Genomic DNA, 21,813 nt, shown 5'->3' with positions numbered 1-21,813 from the left:
TGCTCTTTCTATTCGCTTGCCATTCGCAAGCTTTCAGAAGGCAGAATATGTAGGACAGTGAGTGACTGCAGGATGGAAAAGAAAACCCCGAAGGGGTCAGCAGGAAGCTGATCAGGATTTTGCCCCTTTTTCTACCCAAGCTCCTATAATTCAGGTCAAAGTGATCGATACCCCACAGGTATGGGACTTGCCAAGGTGTAAGGAAGCCCTGGGGCTAAGCCTCGTTTCTCTATGTATGGATCACCAAGCAGTGACACCACAGGAAGGGATCACAGCGAGCTCAGTCAATCCCTCATAGAACAGTGGAAGAGACGGCGTCCTCAAGCGGGCCTGGTTACAACTTGGCCCACCAAGCTGTACTTCCCACCAGCCTGGCTGTACCAGGAGCTGACAGTTAGTTAACCAAGGCTAAGAGCTTTTCCACGTGTGTGGTAACTCCTCCTGTCTGTGGGGAAAAGCCTGAACTAGATTCCTGTGGGCAGAGGCAAAGGCCAGAGCATGGGAAGAGGGGTGGAGAAGGAGGTGGGGACTAGAGGATGGTGGCAGCAGAGAAGAGCAATAGATGGGATTCCCGGGCCATTTGCTGTTTCCGAATACTCCCTTGGGAAGAGCTACTTCTTAAATTCCCTATTAGGGAGCGGCTGACAACGAACTCTGATTTTAAAAAAAGGAAGGGAGGGCTCAGAATAAGTCCCAAAGAAAAGAAGGAAGGAGAATAGGAAGTTCACTTTACCTGGGCGTCGGGTACGGGTGAACCCCTGAGATACAGTTGCCCCCTCATGGCCTCCTTGGCCCATAAAGCAGCTCAGGTGCCTCCTACCCTATTAAATAGCCACATTTTCACCCTAGTTTCAAACCGGCCCCTCTTCCTTCCCCTCTTCAAATGTGGGACAGTTTCCCGGTGTTCTGTATTCTGCTTGGTTTCCTAACTTGCTGGTACTTCGGCCCACCACGATCTGGGCTTGGTTCTACCCAAACATCCAAGGTCACAGCGGCAGACACTGCTCAGCTCTCCCTTGATTTGGTCCTTCTGGGGCACAAGGGAGGACCGACCATTGGCAAATCTGCTTGGAATTCTTTACTACCACCTCTGATACCACGCTCTGGCCGGGATTTTCTCTCTCCCCTTTGGAAGTTCCTTCTCAGTCGTCTTCTCGGTGGACCCCTTCTCCAGGCTCCTGTCATCAGCCCTTTGCTCCCCTCGCTGCTTCTGCCTCTCATGCCCCACCTGTATAAGGACAATCACCAATCTGTCTCCACCCGCAACTTCTCCCTTAAGCTCCAGGCCAATTATCTAGCTGTGTCGAACGTTCCCACTTGAAGGTCCTGCAGAAAACTTAAATTGCGTCCAAAGCTGAGATCACTGTTTCCTTCTTCACTGGTATTTTCCACCGTGGTGACTGCACCAGCATCCACCCAGACCCACGGCTGGCCTCCACACTCCATATCTAGTTATAAAGTCCTACCAGTTTTTCCTAAAATCCTTAATGAATGCATTCTACCTGCTGCTGTCGCAATTGAGAGCTGCGATTTTTCACCTGGATTAATGCAGTTCAGTTCATCTTCCAACCTTGTCTGCACCCCGGCCCCTTCCACCAGAGTAATCTAAAGTGCAAACAGAGCCATGCACTGTCCTGATTAAAGGTTTTCAATGGCTCCCCCAAACTTCTAGACGATCAAGTCCAAACTCCTTGACTTGACCTTTACGAGCTGACCCTTGAGAACTCTCTCCTACCACCTCACCCTTCAGACACAGAACCTCTGTATTTCTCTGAGCGTATCTTACCATCCTCTCTCTTTAACTTTGTATATGCTATCCCCTCTGCTTAGAGCCCGCTCTACCTGGTATATGCCTATTCATTAAAAAAGTTTTAAATCTAGGTTTGCACCTCCTATGCGAAACCTTTCTTGACACCTTAGAAAGTTCACCATTCCCTCTTCTATCTCTGTCAGTGAACTCCTATAATTTTACTTACTATATGTAATAAAGTGACTTATTTACATGCCTCCCTCTCCTGCAAGACCATGAATTTCCTAAGGGCAGGGGCCAGTTCTTACTCATCTTTCTATCTCTTCAAAAAATACTGAATGGCTAAAATAGTCAGGCACTGTAGCTGGTATAGTGATTTAGAACATGTACAGACTTTGGAGTCAGAAAGACCTGCATTCAAATCTCGAGCAAATTAGTTTCTTTAAGTCTCAATTTCCTCATCTATAAGAATAGGGACAGTAACAGTAGAAACTCATAATTAGAGCTGTTAGTTGATCAATTAACAGAAAAGTCAGGTGAAGACAGGAATCATAAAAAGACACTTAAATTTCTTGACAGTTTTATTTTCACCTCAATCATATACATATATATTTGTTCACCGATCTCTTAACACAGGCCCAGGTCTTTCCTTTGAGTATAGGTCTGTTGTCTGGAGTCTCCTCACTTTTTTGCATAAAGCAAACCTATGTCTTTTGCTACAACTTTCAGGTTTGTTTTATTTTTATTTATTTATTTATTTATTTTGCGGTACGCGGGCCTCTCACTGTTGTGGCCTCTCCCGTCGCGGAGCACAGGCTCCGGACACGCAGGCTCAGCGGCCGTGGCTCACGGGCCCAGCCGCTCTGAGGCATGTGGGATCTTCCCGGACCGGGGCACGCACCCTTGTCCCCTGCATCGGCAGGCAGACTCTCAAGCACTGCGCCACCAGGGAAGCCCTGTTTTATTTTTTATTTTATTTTTTGAAGTCTTTATTGAATTTGTTACGATTTTGCTTCTGTTTACGTGTATTTATATTTGCTGAATGAAAACTGTGGTGTGTGCTTCGGTGAATGGAATTTCAGGGTCTCCCTGTGCACAGCCAGTGGGCGAAGGTCACCTTAAATGACTCTTTCTTCCCATTTGTCTGTCGATCCCCAAACCAGTTGCTTTTTTCCAGTTGCTTCCCGGGTGCCTGTACATAGTTCTTCTTTTTATCAGAGCACTCTCCTGTGTTCTGCTTTAACAGACAACGGCTGTATGAGGAAGACAGTATAAACAGAAAACTGGATTTCTATGGCCTAGGTTTTGTACATACAGAAACTGCATGGTATTTAAATTATTGTTCGCCTCCAATGATGTATGCAGTTTCTTTAAAAACAAACCCAAAAAATGTCTTAAAAAAAAAACATTGCTTCTGTTTTATGTTTTGGTTTTTCTGTCATGAGGCATGTGGGATCTTAGCTCCCCGACTAGGGACTGGACCCACACCCCCTGCACTGGAAGGTAAAGTCTTAACTACTGGACCGCCAGGGAAGTCCCCCAACTTTCAGGTCTGATTTCCTTAAAATGGAGTAAGAATTTTAAAAACACTTGTGAAGCCAATGGAGTACAGATCCTCCCATGTTTTTATGATTTGTCTCCCCTCAATCTTTTATAGTTGTTTTGCCTGGACCTAAACTGATAGCATTTAAAAAACAAAAAAAGCGATTTGCCTTTATCTAGTCCAGAGAATTCATCTTATTGTATCAACGCCTCTTTCTTTGGCACTCATATTTCATTGGTTTACATAATATTCAATGAAATGATGTAATCATAGTAACCAGTACTGGTGGCACAAATAGGCTGGAGAATAAACAGAACAGAGAGGACCCAGATGAGCATCACCCCCCCGCCCCCCAACCCAGTGGAGCTGAGCCACCCAGGTGTATAAGCCCCCAAGCAGTGAGTATATTAATCATGTCATTTTGTTTCTGGTTTTTGATGTTTTGACACCTAGGATCTTGCTGATCCTGGAGAGACTGCCCCTCCCAAGGCTGGCCAGTTCCTAGAGAAAGGAAATCATTCCGAGTTGTCTGTAAGCACGCCTTCCATGTGCAAACCAACCAATCTGGAGTCCACACACCCTCCACCCCCTCCATCAGGCTCTCATGCTCAGGACCACTGTTCCCTGCTCTGATCACCCCAAGGCCAGGAACCAGATGTGTTGGCGGGGTGGGGGAGAGGGGAATAGCTGGTGTATTAAGAATATGCGGATTATGACCTGCTGAACGAGGAGGCACCAGCCACCCACATGGGGTCAGCAAGTAGCTCCCTCAGCATCTGAACTCCCACCCGGAGGAAGTGAAACCCCCGGGTCCTTTTGATTGAAGTTGCAATTTCAATAAACTTACACAAAGTCACAAGATTTGTTACTTACAGATCCCAGAAACCAGGGTCGGGGTTGCCACTGAGCAGGGGGAAGGGCAGTGCTCCGACGTCCCAGGTGTCCAGCAAGCAGGAGATAAAAAGCAGGGTAACAAGCACCTATTACATATAACATGGTTGGGGCAGAGGCTGCAGGCTCAACTCAAAATGGTTATTTTAAAAGGTGCCCCAGGAAAAGCAAAGTGGGAACTTGGGGTGGGAATCCTAAGCTCAGGTCCTCATCTAAATGTCCAGGCTCTGGCTGTGAGCAGGGCTATTATACTGTAAAATCCTAGGCAGCAACTCAAAATAGCTGTTTTCTCATCACACCAGATAACTAGGGATACTCCCTATGCCCCAGAACCTGCTGAAATTATCCAAACTAGTCAATCCTAAGCCTGCTTACCCTAAGTTGCCCATTCCTTCCTGTGAAAACCCCAACAAAGACTATTACCCATGCTTCACCCTTGCTCCCTCTGCTGCCTGAGGGACCCTGGTGCTTTCCCGTGTGGCCCCCTTTTCTGTGGCATGACCCTCCCTCTTGGGATCTGTGAGTGTAACAAACTGTCTTTTCAATGGCAGTCATCTCCCGATCTGCTGGCCCTGCCTCACCTAAATAATAATAAAACCTGTATTTTTTTTTTTTTTTTTTTTTTTGCGGTACGCAGGCCTCTGTTGTGGCCTCTCCCGCTGCGGAGCACAGGCTCCGGACACGCAGGCTCAGCGGCCATGGCTCACGGGCCCAGCCGCTCCGCAGCATGTGGGATCTTCCCGGACCGGGGCACGAACCCGCATCCCCTGCAATGGCAGGCGGACTCTCAACCACTGCGCCACCAGGGAAGCCCTAAAACCTGTATTTTAAAGCAGTGTGCTACACACACTGGTCTGTGGGTAAGAGGACATGGAGTGGCTATTACTTGGAAGATCTAGTTACATGAAGAGCAGGTAAGAGGTCTTCTGCTGTAGTCACCTCAGGGTGACCTGAGGCACTTGCCCAGGTGTACGGCACATCTAAACATCTTAGTGTTAGTTAGCTATTATCACAGTGGTGAGGGGTCCCTGCCCTCGGGGCACTTGCAGACAACCAGAGCATCTGTCAGGGGTTCCTCTCCTAGCCTAGAGGGGCAGAAAAGGCTCCCTGGGACCTGAAGGAGAAGTAGGAGTTGGAACAGGTGGAAAGAGGGTTCTAGAACGAGCAAACAGCAGGTGCGAAGGCCTCTAGGAAAGGACATAAGTGGCAGGTTTTCTGTGCTTAGCACAATGCCTAGGCCACAGGAGGTGTGCAAGCAAATTTCTGTTTTACTTTTAATATAAACCGAGGCAGGAACAGGCTCAGCAATAGGTATGGGACTGCTAAAGACCAGCTCTGACTGTGTCAGCCTTTTGATGTGAACAGAGTCCTCCATCTTCATGGAGAAGTGTGTAGTGTTGGCCTATTCTCCCGGCAGAACGTTAACTGTGCATTTATACACCGCCAGTCGCTTCTATCATGCCTGGATCAGGGCCAAGGTTAGGAACCGGGACACAGACCCAGCCCCTGAAGACCACACGAGTGAGGTGGTCCCTGCCCGGGACACACATGGGGAAGCCCAGCCGAGGCTGAGCGGCTGCTCCAGGGGCCAGCAGGGAGGTGGGGGTCCCGGCACTTCCTCCTGTGCAAGTCCCTGAAGCCAGCGGCCTGGGGAAAAAGCACTGTTTTTATATAATACGGGGACTAGCACCTTCTGGCCTAGTTCGGCTGCAGACCGGGTCACGAGGCAGAAAAGCCGTTCTGTCCCAGGCACGATATGGTCACAGAACTTGGGTGCGTTTCCTCATCTGCAGAGAGGAACAACCTCTAACTTCTCTCTTTCCTGACAGGAGTCCTATAAGGTCATGGGAATTCACAGAAAGACCAAGAGACCATCCATCAGCGACAGGATCCTAGCCCTCACCTTTCCACTTGCTGGGAATCTCAATACTGATCCTGTTAAATCCATTTCTTCTTTTCTCTTTGGAATATCTACAATGTTTTCATAGGATTCCAAGAGATCAGAAGGTGCCCGAGCTGCAACGGGAATTCAGTCACAGTCCTTCATGCGGAGGAGATAAAAGGGTAACAGAGGCGGAGATCAAGTGCCTCACACAACTTCAATTTAAATTAAACTTCGTTTAATGAAATAAAAAACAAATGGTGCATTGCATAATATTTTGTGGTCACAGTATAAAACAATACAATTAGTTCATATAACATTGGATATGGACAAAAATACACAGGACCCTTTCTTTGTCTACGTAAAATTCAGCAGATCCGTATGTGCCACACTAAAAAAGAAAGAAAGTCAACTTTTTTCTCCTAGTTATCTGCACACAATATTTATCACTGAGAATCTGGTCAAACAGCGGAGGAGAACTTACCCAAATCCTATAGTTCCCTTCTTCCTCTGTTGTCATCGGTGAAGCTAAAAAAAGTTTCTGAAAGTAGCAAGTTGTGTAGTATTGCTTATTTTTCCTGCTAGAGAGGCTCAGTCTTTGGCTCACAGATGTCAGTGACAAAATCATGGCTGCAGGCAGTCTGCAAAGCAAGAAGCAAGAGCCACCAGGGAAAACAGACAAGGGTCTGGGCAGGAGGGGCCACCTTAACGAGGATCTTAGGGAAAGCCACGTGGATAGGAGGGGAGAAAACACACACATAAATAAACTTCTAAATTAAGATTTAAATCCAGTTGGTGAGTCAGAGTTCCACCGTCCCATGAAAAACCTGAAAAGTTGTTAAAAAGTCAGAGCTTGGATTTTCTTTTTTTAAAAAAGTGAAAAGTGTATGTAAACATTATAAAGTAAACAACTGAAAGTAATTTTGAGGCTTCTATCGGAACATAGCTTAGGCTCCTTCTGGGGATATGTTTATGATTAGAAAATTAAAAAAAGCCAAACTTTTTATCGTTTGTGTTAAGCGGTGCAATTTCATCTGTGTGAATCGTGGCTGCGTCCTTCCATTCATACCAGTGCTTCTGGCAGGAACCTTTTCCAGAAGAGCATTTAGGGGGCCCTATTTGGTACAACAACCGAGTACGTCTCGCACTTTGAACGGGACACACATTCCAGCCAGTTTATGCCCCTGGAAGGAAGGAGGCCCTTGGTACAATGCCCTGGGACTTCTCCCCACTTTGTACCAGCTCAGTGGACAGAGGGTGGGGCTAGGGGGGCGGTCAATGCCTTCACAACCCCAGCCTTGAACTGCAACAGCAGTCTGAAAGGAAAAGGTACAGTGTGTGAGCACGTGTTACCTTTCCCGCCAATAAGTGTCAGTTGTGGCCCATCCGTAGTTTTACGTACACCTGGAGCCACCTGGTCACGTCCAAAGCCAAGTACCCTTTCCTCCTACCAAGGGCCTGTACTACAACAATCCTGAATCTTCTTTTAGGAGGCATGATAACTGCAAGGGCTCAAAGGGCACTGGCTGTTCCTAACACAGCACCTGTTTCTATTTCCTGTTTGCACAATCACCTGTGACCCACCTCCTCTGGAGTGGCCCAGTTAGGAAATGACATGCAGGAAACACCCAAATCTAGTGCTATCAAGGCCTCCATCCCTTCCTCTAGTCATCCGTGCTCTGGTGGGGCGGACCTGCTGCCCGTGTTCCCGCCACAGATGCTAGGCCTGGAATTCACTTGTGCTGCTACCATTAGTGCAAAATCTAGTTTCTATCACGTGAGTGGTCCCCTCTGTGGGCAAAACCAAAAGGAAAAAATTCGGTGGAAACTTGCCTCCTGGGGGTGACTTGATGATAAGTGCAGAATGAATCGTGGGTGACAGAGGGAGGGAAGTGGAGGGGAAGGAAGATGGTGAGCCCGAGGAGTTGGCTGTCTGGCCCATTGTGACAAAGAGCTGCACATGAATGGCCATCATTTTGTATTACTTTATTGCTCAAAACAAATGGATCTTTTTCCCCTTTGGAAGACAGAGCAGTATTAGATCCTTCAGAGCCAGGATAAAAGCACAGAGGATTGCAATGTGGGGCGTGAGTCACCAGTGAGCCTCAGGAAACCCCACTGAGATGCTTCCGAAAAGCCAGCGCTGTGCAGGGGCAGACACTTCGGGGGGGCGGAAGATCTCTTTGGGTCCGTTGTCCTTCTGGTATGAGTGATCAGGCGAAACGGACTGCTCTCAGATCTACTTTGTAGGCTGTTCACATGGCAATATAAATTGCTGGGTTTCCTTTGTGTTCCTCATAGGAAAGCAAACATACCACAAAGTATACCCTTTCTCACTAACCCCCTGCAGGGGATTTTAAAAAGACTTGAAGGACTGAAAAGGTCATAGAAAATGCACGGTTCTTCCAGGTAATTTCTGATTCCGTGAAGTCAGTCTTGCAAGCAGCAATTCAGCTCCACATTAAGGAGCCCACTCAGCCCACGAAGGATGTGGGGTGTCCGTGGCTACCCCTGCAGACGCACAAGGCCTTTGCCTCTCACAAAGGGCGGGACAGAGAATAGAGGTGGCTTCTTCCGCCCGACACACCCCTGTCACCACTGACCCTCCGGGCACGAGCTCCAGACATCTAACTCCCAGGATCCCCCTTCTGCAATCCCCAGGGCCCCCTGAGGCATGGTGGCCTCCGAACTACGGAAGTGACTGTCTGTTCCTTTCCTTGTCCCCAACCTCCTCTTCCTTGCAGGCCTTCTTACTGCCCTGGACAGAGGTGGCTGTGCATTTTTCTTCATACGCATTCTTAAGGCTAAGGTGGCAAGATAAGGTGCTTGGTGGAGAGCCAAATTCTCAATTCCAGGGCCATTTCAGCACTCGCACATAAAGCAGATACGAAAGAAATGGAAAGGGGGCAGAGAAGCAAAAAACCCAACCAGAACAAAATGCATCTGGGCTCGATAGGAAGTTACGGACTGCAGGTTTAGATTTCAAATGTGGTCTAAACCCCCTGAAAATAGGGGGTGGGGGAGGGTAGTAAAAGCCACACATTAGCCTTCGGCACTGGTCTGTGTTGTCCCTCGGCAGGGGTGGAGGGTCGCCTTTAGCAGCTCTCTCAGCACGTGCCTCCGACTCAGAAGCCGGCCCTTCCGTTCTCACCCGAGACAAAGAACTCTGAACGCCTTCACCCCTTCCTCACCACAACCCCTCGAAACAAAAGGTAGAAACACACACAAGCCAGAGATCTATAAACCAGTAGGAGAAAAAAATTAGACAGAGGTTAACCATTAAAAAGCCGCCGTCGGGAAAACACACACTCGATTGTTCTATCAGAAAGTGCTGTGGGAAGAAGAGCCGTGTGCTGGTAAACATGTCCGCGCTCAGAACTTGACATGCAGAAAAGAGAGAGCGCCGAGTCCCACCTGAGATTAGAGAGGACTGGTTTTTAGTGTAACACACATCACGTTAAAAGATCACTGTCCTCTTCTCGCCCAAACTGCTCCTCGAACGTCCCTGCATCCCGGCCTTTCCCGGCACCGGCTAGTCCATCTCCATGGACATGAGCCGGCGGCGCTCCCGCCTGGTCTCCTGGACCTCCTTCTTACAGCACCAGTGCGAGCTGCAGTACCCGATGAGGCAGGACAGGAGCCCGATGACCGTGGACAGGCCGACGCCGATCAGCAGCGGGTACTTGAAGGCGTTCAACACTGGGAGGGAAAGACGAGAGGGAGCGGGTCAGTGATGCGAGGCGGGCCTCGGAGAAGACCGCCGCCTCCCCTCTCCATCGCCGCGGCGTCTCCACCGGGGATCTGACCTCGTGCATCCTGTACCCGGCACCTGGCATGGTGCTTGAGACAAGAGCAGCTCGGCCATACGTGTCCAAAAAATGAGCAAATGTCTCCCCACCCAGTTCTGTGCGGGAAGGCAGCAGAAAGCCAGAAAAAAAAAAAAAAAAAAAAAGATTCTCCTTCAATGTCTTTGAATGTCAACTTGCTTTTTAGGGTTTTGGCAGGAGATTGATTTTTAAAAGTCAGTATAAGGGCACCACACATTCGGTAGCAGATGCATCCTTAAAAAAACCATACATAAATCAATTCTATGCATCAGATAACTGAAGTGTACTAGGGGAGCTATTTTAAGTAACACTATAGTAAATTATCTAGCAAAGTGAATAATCACTCCCTACTTGTTTAGTAAATCTGGGTTTTCATATGGAGTGACTGCAAGCAAGACATTTCTAAGAGGCAAATATGGTATAAATGACTCAGTTGCGGGAATGTACAAACACTGTTTAGATCCCACACCCTCAAATCCCACGTCCCCGTCCCCCAAAGTACCAGCACGCCTTGGGTGGAGGCTGGCACTGTGGTTGTTTGCCTGACATTTAATACAACAGCCCCAGGAGAGATTATTATCCCATTTAACAAGAGAGGAAATGAAGCATTAGAAAGGCTAAGTCACCTGTGGAAGAGCTGGGGTTCCAATTCCAGTCTCCGCCAAACTGACACAGCATCAGGGGAACACACTCAAAGGCTCCTACTTAATCCTTGGTGGTACCTGGACTTGAATTCTCTCCATGAGTGTTTTCAGTTAATGTTTACTCTGACACTTTTTGCAGAGAAGACATGTTTCTCGTTAACCAAGGAACAACTGCCCACACTCTGAGAGGCCAGGGAGCAGAGGCGTGGGAAGGGGGCCCACTGACCATGGCGCTTTAGGCTGACTGTGGTGGTCGGTGTAGGCCAAGGCTGGGAGCTCCCCCTCCCATCCAGGAGAAACCCCCTTTACCAAGAAGCAGAACCAGTAGGAGGACAAGAGGGGCAGGAACCCACCTGCAGCCCCTCCTAGAGACCTGGACCCACTCTCCTGATCTGGTCTCTGCCCCTGCCTGGTGGTATCCGTGCCAACCCGAGGACACAGCAAAGTGGGTGTGTACAGAATTTAGAGAAAGCATCAAAAATCTTTCCAGTAAGTCTTAAAAATCATTTCCCAGTGGTAGCTCCAGCACACATGATACCAAAGCTGGGAAAACAGCAAGGGCTGTGTGTGCTCTTTCTGGGTACAGGCCCGGGCCAGGCTAGAGAGAAAGCAGGCACATTCCTCACAGGGTGGGAACCTGGATCCCGTCAGCGGCAGCAGAGCGTGGAGAGAAGACATTCCCCAAACACCAAGAGGGTTACTTGCGTGTCATTCTTACCATCCATCTTCACAGTTATAAAGATGGGCTTGGACTGGATCTCTGCCTCTTTCTGCCAGGAACCGGTGGGTGACTTCACCCACGGAGTCACGGAACAGTAGTAGTTGCCAAAGTCCTGGTCCTCGGAGCCATGCACTTGCAGCAAGAACTCTAGCACGCTCACGCGCTCCAGGCTGAGGTCGCTCTTCCAGTCCCTCTGGGCCGTGTTCACAATCCCCTTCCGATCCAGGGACGACAGGAGGACGGGAGCCTTGTCCAGGCCGAAGGAGTGCACCGCAAACCAGGTCACGTCAAAGGCCATGTCGTCTATGGATGACCAAGCCAAAACACTGGGGTCAGGGCCACAGGCACAAGTACCAAGTACGGCTAACATGCCTGTAACCTGACTGTGGGCCAGCACGGCCCTACGTGCCTTGGGTCTCCCCAGATCCTCTCAACAACACCCCATGATGAAGGTACTGTCACACTTCCCGCTCTGTGGCGGGACCGAATAACTGAGGTCACACAGCAAGGAAGTCACAGAGCACGTGGCTTAACCCAAGAGCCTAGCTCCGGAATGCACCCTCTTCACCACGCCACTGCCCCTACCCAGATGAAGGAGCACAGCCTCAAACTGTCTCCTCCAGAGAACACGGGATGAAAGGCTGGTGGTGTGTGGTGACATTGAACGCTCTGTCTCCCAAAGAAAGCAGGGTCCTTTGGCATTTTAGGCAGAAGAACCCACGACAGGAAGGACACGAAAGTCATAAGGAATGACCTGAACATAAAGTGAATCGTACAAAATGGAGAGTTGTAAACAGTTTAGATTTTATTGTTCACTGTGATTTTTTTCCCCCCTGAAGTGCTTAAGTTCAAAACAAGAGGAAAAAAATGTCAAGCTGAGAAAATTGAACACAGTTTAACAGTCCCAGAGAGTAATGCTGTGGAATCGTAAAGTACTCTGCAAAATTAAGATTCTAACAGCCTCACATAAATTAATATGGGCATAAGAGAAAGACGGCTTTGGCACAAGTGGTAGTTCTCATAGAACGTGGAAATAGAGTGCACATCCTAAACCTCTGACCTCTTCTTTTGACTGCTACCAAGTGATACCAGCTGTGTCAGGTCTGAGAGTCACCCAGCAAGCAAGAAAGGACTGGGAGGCCACAAACACTGCTTTATCTTACAACCGCTTGACGGGGCTTTCTGTACACATGTTAAGTAACATAATTTTTGTTAAACAAAAAGTAACATCCGGGCTTCCCTGGTGGCGCAGTGGTTGAGAGTCCGCCTGCCGATGCAGGGGACACGGGTTCGTGCCCCAGTCCGGGAGGGTCCTGCATGCCGCGGAGCGGCTGGGCCCGTGAGCCATGGCCGCTGAGCCTGCGCGTCCGGAGCCTGTGCTCCGCAACGGGAGAGGTCACAACAGTGCAAGGCCCGCATACCGCAAAAAAAAAAAAAAAAAAAAAAAAAAAAATATTAGTGTATTTTAGTAAAAATACACTAATAACCTCAAAAAGCATATTATAAGGCAAATAAATTACATTCAGATTCTTACATATTAAAAAAAGAATATAAGCAAAACTAGAAGCAGGAATTTTTTTTGGGGGCCACATCACATGGCTTGCGGGATCTTAGTTCCCCAAACCAGGGATCGAACCCTGCAGTGGAAACGTGGAGTCCTAACCACTGGACAGCCAGGGAATTCCCCAAAAGCAAGAATTTCTAAAAAATTATTCAAATGGTAGTTCCTTTTCAACTCAGTCTAAAAATGTTAAGGGCCACAGGCAAATCTCAACTCTACATGTGATGTCAGCCCTCTACTCTGAGGCACCAAAATATCATTTTTTCCTCCCCATCGACCCGCCGTGGCCCTTGACACAACATTTGATTGTTCCGAGGGTGAGGGTCATCTCTTGCAAGAAGACCAACACCCTGGGGGCAGAGGGAGTGAGGTCAACGTCCTCACACCCTCACAGTGCCCAGGCAGAGTGGGCCCCCAGATCACTCCCAGGTCCTCAGTGAAAACTAGCTCAGTGTCGCTGTCACCTGCAGGCGCCGGGTGGTTACTGAAGGCAAAGAGTCACAGCTGTGTCCCCATTACTTGTGTCCGGACTCTAACCCCAGTCCCGCTGTGCCGTACAGTGCGGTGGCCAGGCTGCAGGGTCAGGCTACCCGGGCTAGAATCCCAGCACTGGCTCTTGTTAGCCTAGTGACCTGGGTGAGTCACTTAAGTTCCCTGTGACTTAGTTTCCTTATCTGGAAAAGGAAATTACAATAGCACCCATAGTTAGTTAGCTTTATAAAATGCTTAGAACGGCACCTGGAATATAGTAAGCACTCAATAATAGTTGGCCACCATGAACATCCTTACCGCCACAGTTCAACATACACGGTCTGTACTAAGAGATGCTGTAACAGGAAGGGTACTGCCGCCTGCAGCAGATGCTCGTGCTGCTCTGCCCCAAACAGCTGGATCGCTGGGCCCCCAGATGCTGCAGGTGCCGGCTGCTAAGCTCTCACACCGGTACCCTTCTCCAGAGGACTGGCCTTAGCTGACAGAAGCCACCTCCCGGAGAGCCACCCCTGGAGGTGAAGAAACACTACCCCTCCCCAGCCATTCACTGTGGATAATGACTGACAAACTGGGGTGGCGGGGATATAAAAGCCCAGTTCCTTAGCTCAAGGAGGTCACACTCTGTGGTGCAACCCATGTTCTGGAGCTCCCCACAGGGAGTTAGACTTGTTTTGAAGATCTTTGCCTGGCTTCCTTCCCTGCTCTATCCTGACTCCCTCACTCCCTCGTTGTTGCCTCCTGAGGGCACATCTTCAATTAATCACTCGCACGCTTGTCTCAGGCTTTGCTTCTAGGGAACCTGACCTAAGACACCACCTCTAAAGGGCCGTGGTCTCCCCCTGCCCCTCCCCCTGCCTTGGCACTCGGCCCACTTGGGCCACATGTCCTTTCCGGAAGAGAATTCCTTCACAGCCCACAGGATGCGAGAGGAAAAACGAAATTACGACCTGTGTTTAATTATTCAGAATCTTCCACCCATGCAGTCTAAGAGTGCAAAGTTCTGGAAAATTGTGATCTGCAAGATAACAGCTACCTATAGCTTCTGCAATTACACTGGAGGGAAAGACTTATATTAAGGGCACAGCTGGTGACCCATCAATTTCCTGAGAAAGAGCATTTAAATGATTTATTTTTGTGTATATATAAATGAGCTTTTAAAATTTTAAAAAAAATTTATAAATGAGCTTTAAGGGTAAAAATGGTATTACATTATTCCAACTTTTGAAAAGGATCTCCCCGCCCACCGCCCCCTCCCGGCAGTCTCCACAGATGTGGTGGCTCAAACAAGACCTAGAGGCTCCTCCTTCCTAAGCCCCAGGACAGAGCTGACCCCTCTGTTGTTTTGGATGCGTGTTTTTCTTTGCCTTTCCTTACATCTTCCACAAACTCTTCTCCTTTTTCCTACCTCTAAAGCTCAACCACGTTCAAGTCCCCTATGAGAGTCAATTTCGGTATCAATCAACTCGTCCAGGGGTCAGTAAACTACAGCCTGCAGGTCCAATCCAGCCTACCGCCTGTTTTTGTAAATAAAGTTTCACTGGAACACAGCCAGGCCCATCTGTTTACATTGCTCTCTTCGGCTGCTCTCTCTCTACAACAGCAGAGTACAGTAGCTGCTGTAGAGATCATCTGGCCCACAGCGCCAAAAATACTTTCTACCTGGGCCCTTTACAGAAAAGGTTTGCTGACCCTGAACTAGCCACACCTGAACCTTCAACTGGAGTCCCTGCAGTAGCCAGACCTCAGGGGGTGGCGGCCCGAGCCCCTCTGCTGTTGGTCACACCAGATCCAATACAGCCCACCCTCACTTTGCTGACAGCCTGCCCTTAACACAGAATGTAGATCTGCTTCCAGTTTCCACCCCAGGGCCACACATCCCGTGGTCTCTGCACAGAACTTAGTGAACCCTGCACAATTTGGCCTTTTTGAGGCACAGATATGTGTGAGGCCACGGCTCTGCTTATGATGGGGTGGGCAGTACAAAGACACCCAAGGTCAGAGCACGGGCATCCCCCAGGCGGTGAGTCAGGGTATCCACGGGTGCTTTAGGAGAAGGCAGAGGTGGCTACAGTCCTGCTCAGCAACAGAGACACACCTACATGCATTTAATGTTCTTTCAAACCCTGAGGGTCTACGAGTGAGAAGAACAGCACCGGGTACTAAGGGGGCCAAGGAGAAAAAGTGTAAGGCTGCTGGCCCACAACTGTTAGGTATCCTGTTGGCAGTACTTGTATTCTCTGCAAAGAAAAGATTTACAAAGATTTCCTAAGAATTTAAACTACAATAGCTCCCCGTGGTTACTGGCTACTCATTTCCTCTGCTCTGTATTTCTTCAGAGTGTTAATCGCTATCTGATATTATATCATATGGTGATTTCTTTCTTGTTTGTCTCCTTAACTAGGCTGCAAGCTCTATGAGGGCAGACATGGTGCATTTTGATCACTCCTCTATTTCTGGCAACTAGAACAGCACCTGTTTATAGGAGTTCACTAAATAGCTGAATGAATGGATGAATGAATGAAAGACAAAAAGCGAGGGAGCCAGACTCTGCCAGTGGGCTGCAAACGAGATTGAATCAGCCCCCGAAGTGGCCACTAGATCACCCTGAGAACACATTCAAATGTCTGGTTGTGTTTCCAAATCGTCAAACAGATAGTTGCATCCATTAAACACCTACTGAATACTGCCGAGCTAGGCAGTTTGGGAATAAACAGCCAATCCAATCCCTGACCTCCACATCTGTGTAACATAGTGGTGATGATATGAGAAACACTTACAAAAAGAAATACGGGGAAGGGGAAGGATGGAGAAAAGTACCTGGATCCAGGGCTGCTCCTTCAACAGTGATGATACAAAACAATTTGATGAGATCTCCCCGGATGACTGATGGCGCGTCCGAGTGCACAGAGGCATTAAATATAGGACCTGGAAGAAAGCAATGCCACTTCGTGATCCTCTTTCACACTTCTGTTTAAATCCTGTTCTTGGTGTGCAAATGGGCATCTAAATGTGGGATCCCCTTCCTTGGAACTGAGCTAGAAATTCACAAAATAGGTGTCCTAAGATTGCTTTCCTTCTATTCAGAGAGACATGTGCATTAAGTATATGAGCTTCATCTTAAGATTACAACCATGGTCTCATTTGAAGGCCACCCACCTCCCATCCTGGTACAGCCTGGGCTGTTTCTAGCTGCACATGGTTCACTTCCAGGCCAGAGTGGCTCAGATGCCAGAGGGTTCAGGACTAAATCAGGGATGCTTTTGGTCCCGAAAGAGTGAGCAGCCTCATTGTATTGGGTGCTGGCGACGGGCCCTGCTATTAAGAGGCTGAAATCCAGTAATGCCAACAATGACGACATTTCTATAAAGCATGGTGGGAGCACTGAAGGCGATTCATTCCAATCTGCTGTGAGAAACTGAGGAAACGTGGAAACTCCTTTTAAAAACTACCCAGGGACTTCCCTGGTGGCGCAGTGGTTAAGAATCCACCTGCCAATGCAGGGAACACGGGTTCAAGCCCTGGCCTGGGAAGATCCCGCATGCTGCGGAGCAACTAAGCCCATGCCACAACTAATGAGCCTGCGCTCTAGAGCCTGCGAGCCACCACTACTGAGCCCGTGTGCCACAACTACTGAAGCCCGCGAGCCTAGAGCCTGTGCTCCGCAACAAGAGAAGCCACTGCAATGAGAAGCCCATGCATCGCAACGAAGAGTAGCCCCCACTCGCCGCACCCAGAGAAAGCCCGGGCACAGCAACAAAGACCCAACGCAGCCAAAAATAAAAATAAAAAATAAATAAGTTTACAAAAATAAATAAATAAACATAAAAACTACTCAGATAGGATCTGTCTTGCATACCTTTCTGAAACTCTCCCTTGATACCCAGTTTACTTTTATAAAAGACCCCTTTCCTTCTTCCAAAGGCCAGAGGATGTTTCTACACAAACCATGCTGACTCCTCATTGTATCATTGACTCACAGCATGGCAGAGTTGTTCCAAGTTTCTAAGTTGTAAGGCAATGAGCCTATGCATGAGCAAGAAAATGTGAAGAATTAAGTCAAAAGAATTTAGGGCTAGAAGTTAATAATATTTACCATAGAGTCAGTTGGATGCATTTGAATGTAGGCATAATTATTATTGTGCTATTTCATAACTAGGCACAAATGAATGACTTAATAAATTAAAAAAAAATAGGTATGCCTTGTATGCAAGAAATCTGCAGCTCCGATCCCCTCCTTAGGCAGAGAGAAGGGCTAGGTACTGCATTCTGTTTTTAACCCCTTTACAGCTCACTTTTAGGTGACAGTGTTACATAGCTTTAGGCCAATCTGATCCTAAGAGCTTAATATTTACCATATGCCAATTCCTAATGTCTAGGAATAGGCAAACCTGAAGAAGATTCCAGAACACCAAAGCTAGGGGATTTCCCTTGGGTTTTCTGGAAAGCAAAGATAGATGGCCCTGGACAATGATTCTGAAACTCACTAGAAGCTAAGAATACAGGTGTAACTACCTTTAAAATCAGATTACCAGAAAGGAAAAGGTACGTTTTGTTTTAACATCCAAAAGAAATGACTGTGAGAAAGAGAGTAAAAGGTCATATGAACCAATGAGGCAAAAAATTGAAAAGACTATACTTTCATTCCAACGTGAGTAGTAAGATGAATTCATCAGATGGCTTTCTTAACACCGAGTCCATGAGTAATCCGTGTTTTGCTGGGAGCAGGGTGAAGGTCGGTTGTAGAACATGGAAACCTTAAGGCATTAGGCAGCCCTGGGCAGGTTCTGCCGAGTACTCAGATTCAGTCTAGGGCATGGAGAACGTAACAGAATGGCAGTCCCAGGACATGGGGAAAGGGATGAAAGCAAAAAGGACAAGGAAACTTTACCTACTTCTAGACATCACATCCTTCAATTAACTCGGCTCAGCCATGGTTCCCTCAGGTCCTTACCACCCTGGATTTGCTCTGTTTATAGCAGTGAGGTGGAAGAGGATTAAGCCAGTTGCTCTGAGTTGGCTCAGTGGTAATGACTGGGGGGACTTCATGCCATATATGGTCATCCATGAGGACAGGTTAGTAGGGACGATGGTGAGCAATGGGGACTGAATTTTTTTTCTCTGACTAGAAATTTCACGGTTATAAATAGAACTATACTATGGGGCTTTCTTAAAGTATCCAGACCCCTTCTAAGAGAACACAAGATAATAAAACACAAGGAGATCCTCATAATGGATTTAGGTTCTTATTTACTTAATTTGAAACAGCAGAGAAATTTGGACATATTTCCTTTACCTTATTTGGACAAATTTCCTTACCTAATTTGGACAAATTTCACTTTCTTTATATTTCCAAAAAAAATCCAAAATGCCTTCTAGGTCACAAGTTACTGTTCTCATTTCCCCTCATGGCCGTGGGAACAACAGAGCATTTGTGCCATGCTCACCATGCAGACAAGGACCAGGGAAAAAGCCTGCATTGTGAACTATTCACAGTAGTGGATTTCCTTCGAACGAAATGAACAACTCACTGTTAATGTGGGTCATTATCCCAGGCTTAGAAATATTTTTATTATGGTCAATTTCTGTGGTAATGCTGTTTTCTTGAGGGGATGTGTCTGGTTAACTTCACAGATGACAAACTACAGCACAGATAATTTAAGTGAACAACCAGAGTCACTACATGTCCCTGGATTCCTAGTCGGCAGAGTACATGGACCACTTAGCATTTAAACACAAACATTGACACAAACCATGCTCCAACTCTCGCCCCTAACAAAAGGTTGTAAATGACAGTATTTTTGTGAAAGCCAAAACTACAGACTGTCGGCATGTCCATCAACAGGATAATGGTTAACCAAATTCTAGCAAGTGTAGTCATTAAAGTTGGTATTTACCTAGAATTTTTTATAACACGGAAAATGCTTATCTTATAATGGTGGGGGAGGGCAGAAAGCAGTTCATAAAATTGCATATACAGCCTGATTTCAAAGTTATGAAGAAAACGTGCAAGGGAAAAATTCTAGGAAGACGAATACCACCAATTAACAGTCTCTGGTAAGATTATGGGTGATTCTTCTGTGTATTTTACTGTATTTTCAAACTTCTCTGTTAAGGAGAAAAACTTTATTATTCTTCTTTTAAAAGGCCAAAGTCCTTCACATCATCACATTTAAACCATATTATTCCTCCTCATACTTTGAATCAGTAGAAGTTACAACTCAGTAGGACCCCTTGGGGAACACAGTCCGCGTACCAAGAGGCAAGTGTCCTGAAAGCAGAGGACAGAGAGGTGGACACCAGGAAGGATCTCTTCGTTACATGCGTTTTACCGTGTGCTGCTAATTTTTAGGAAGTAAAGGCTCTCAGTATCAAGCCAATGTTTCCTTGGAGCTATTCGGGGCTACGGCATTGTGCTGGGTGCTGGATTTGATGGCAGCTCCTCTTAATTAAACTGTGAACTGGCCATGACAACTCCGTGGATTAAACAAAGCAAAAACCTGAGGCAGTCTATTCAACCTGTAAGCTACAGTGATTTCATCTGTTATGTGGAGATTTAAAGAACTGAGAAATAGATTCAATTCCCATTCCTCACCTAGAAATACATACGAAAGATTTTATGTCTCCCCTCTTTCTAAACACAGTTTTAAAGAAACATCAAATAACGAATGTAAAACAAATTGGAATAAAATCCTATAGGCAATAAAACAGATACACAGATAAAGGGCAAAAACCACACATAGTCATCTGAATCTCAATAGTCACAGAAAAAGCGTTTGACAACACCCAACACTTCATCGTGATAAAAACGCTCAACAGGTTAGGAATGAAAGAAAACTTCCTCAACTCAATATTTGGTGTCTATGAAAAACCCACAGTGACCATGATACTTAAGGGTAAAAGATACTTCACGGGGAAAGTTCCCCCTAAGATCAGGAACAAGAAAAGGATGTCCACTTGTGTCACTACTATTCACCACTGTACTAGATTCTAGCCAGGGCAATTAGGCAAGAAAAATAATTAGAAGGCATTTAGTAAAACTGAATAGAAGAAATAAAACCATCTCTATTTGTATCAATAGATCACATGATCCTATATTTAAAAAGCCTAAGTAGGCCGGGGGGAAGATGGCGGAAGAGTAAGACGCGGACATCACCTTCCTCCCCACAGATACATCAGAAATACATCTACACGTGGAACAACTCCTACAGAACACCCACTGAACGCTGGCAGAAGACCTCAGACCTCCCAAAAGGCAAGAAACTCCCCACGTACCTGGGTAGGGCAAAAGAAAAAAGAATAAACAGAGACAAAAGGATAGGGACGGGACCTGCACCAGTGGGAGGGAGCTGTGAAGGAGGAAAGGTTTCCACACACTAGAAGCCCCTTTGTGAGCGGAGACTGTGGGTGGCAGAGGGGGGGGAGCTTCGGGGCCGCGGAGGAGAGCGCAGCAACAGGGGTGCGGAGGGCAAAGCGGAGAGATTCCAGCACAGAGGATCGGTGCCGACCAGCACTAACCAGCCCGAGAGGCTTGTCTGCTCACCCGCCGGGGTGGGCGGGGCTGGGAGTTGAGGCTCAGGCTTCGGTCGGAGCGCCGGGAGAGGACTGGGGTTGGGAGAGGACTGGGGTTGGCGGCATGAACACAGCCTGCAGGGGGTTAGTGCACCACGGCTAGCTGGGAGGGAGCCCGGGAAAAGTCTGGACCTGCTGAAGAGGCAAGAGACTTTTTCTTCCCTCTTTGTTTCCTGGTGCGCGAGGAGAGGGGATTAAGAGCACCGCTTAAAGGAGCTCCAGAGACGGGCGTGAGCCGCGGCTAACAGCACGGACCCCAGAGATGGGCATGAGACGCTAAGGCTGCTGCTGCCGCTACCAAGAAGCCTGTGTGCGAGCACAGGTCACTATCCACACCCCCCTTCCGGGGAGCCTGTGCAGCCCGCCATTGCCAGGGTCCCGTGATCCAGGGACAACTTCCCCGGGAGAACGCACGGTGCACCTCAGGCTGGCGCAACGTCACGCTGGCCTCTGCCGCCGCAGGCTCGTCCCACATCGTGCCCCTCCCTCCCCCCGGGCTGAGTGAGCCAGAGCCCCCGAATCAGCGGCCCCTTTAACCCCGTCCTGTCTGAGCGAAGAACAGACGCCCTCCGGAGACCTACACGCAGAGGCGGGGCCAAACCCAAAGCTGAGCCCCTGGGAGCTGTGAGAACAAAGAAGAGAAAGGGAAATCTCTCCCAGCAGCCTCAGAAGCAGCGGATTAAAGCTTCACAATAAACTTGATGTACCCTGCATCTGTGGAATACATGAATAGACAACGAATCATCCCAAATTGAGGAGGTGGACTTTGAGAGCAAGATTTATGATTTTTTCCCCTTTTCCTCTTTTTGTGAGTGTGCATATGTATGCTTCTGTGTGAGATTTTGTCTGTATAGCTTTGCTTTCACCATTTGTCCTAGGGGTCTATCCGTCCGATTTATTGTTTTTTTTTTTACTATTTAAAAAAATTTTTCT

General features: G+C 47.7%; 1 protein-coding gene across 1 annotated transcript in view; it reads right to left on the bottom strand.

Annotated features, from left to right (window-relative positions):
• Positions 1–6,293: 6,293 nt before the first annotated feature.
• Positions 6,294–21,813, bottom strand: part of PTGFRN (prostaglandin F2 receptor inhibitor) — an 85,736-nt gene continuing 70,216 nt past the window's right edge. Inside the window, exons 7-9 of the mRNA XM_060027780.1 lie at positions 16,129–16,236; positions 11,256–11,561; positions 6,294–9,765 (exon numbers count right to left, since the gene is read on the bottom strand). Of these exons, the coding sequence (XP_059883763.1) occupies positions 9,599–9,765; positions 11,256–11,561; positions 16,129–16,236 (581 nt within the window). The 3' untranslated portion in view covers positions 6,294–9,598. The remainder of the gene's footprint in view (positions 9,766–11,255; positions 11,562–16,128; positions 16,237–21,813) is intronic.

The sequence above is a fragment of the Delphinus delphis genome, chromosome 1 (assembly GCF_949987515.2).
Source record: "Delphinus delphis chromosome 1, mDelDel1.2, whole genome shotgun sequence".
In the NCBI taxonomy this organism is placed as follows: Eukaryota; Metazoa; Chordata; class Mammalia; order Artiodactyla; family Delphinidae; genus Delphinus; species Delphinus delphis.
This window is presented reverse-complemented; position numbering and strand designations above follow the sequence as displayed.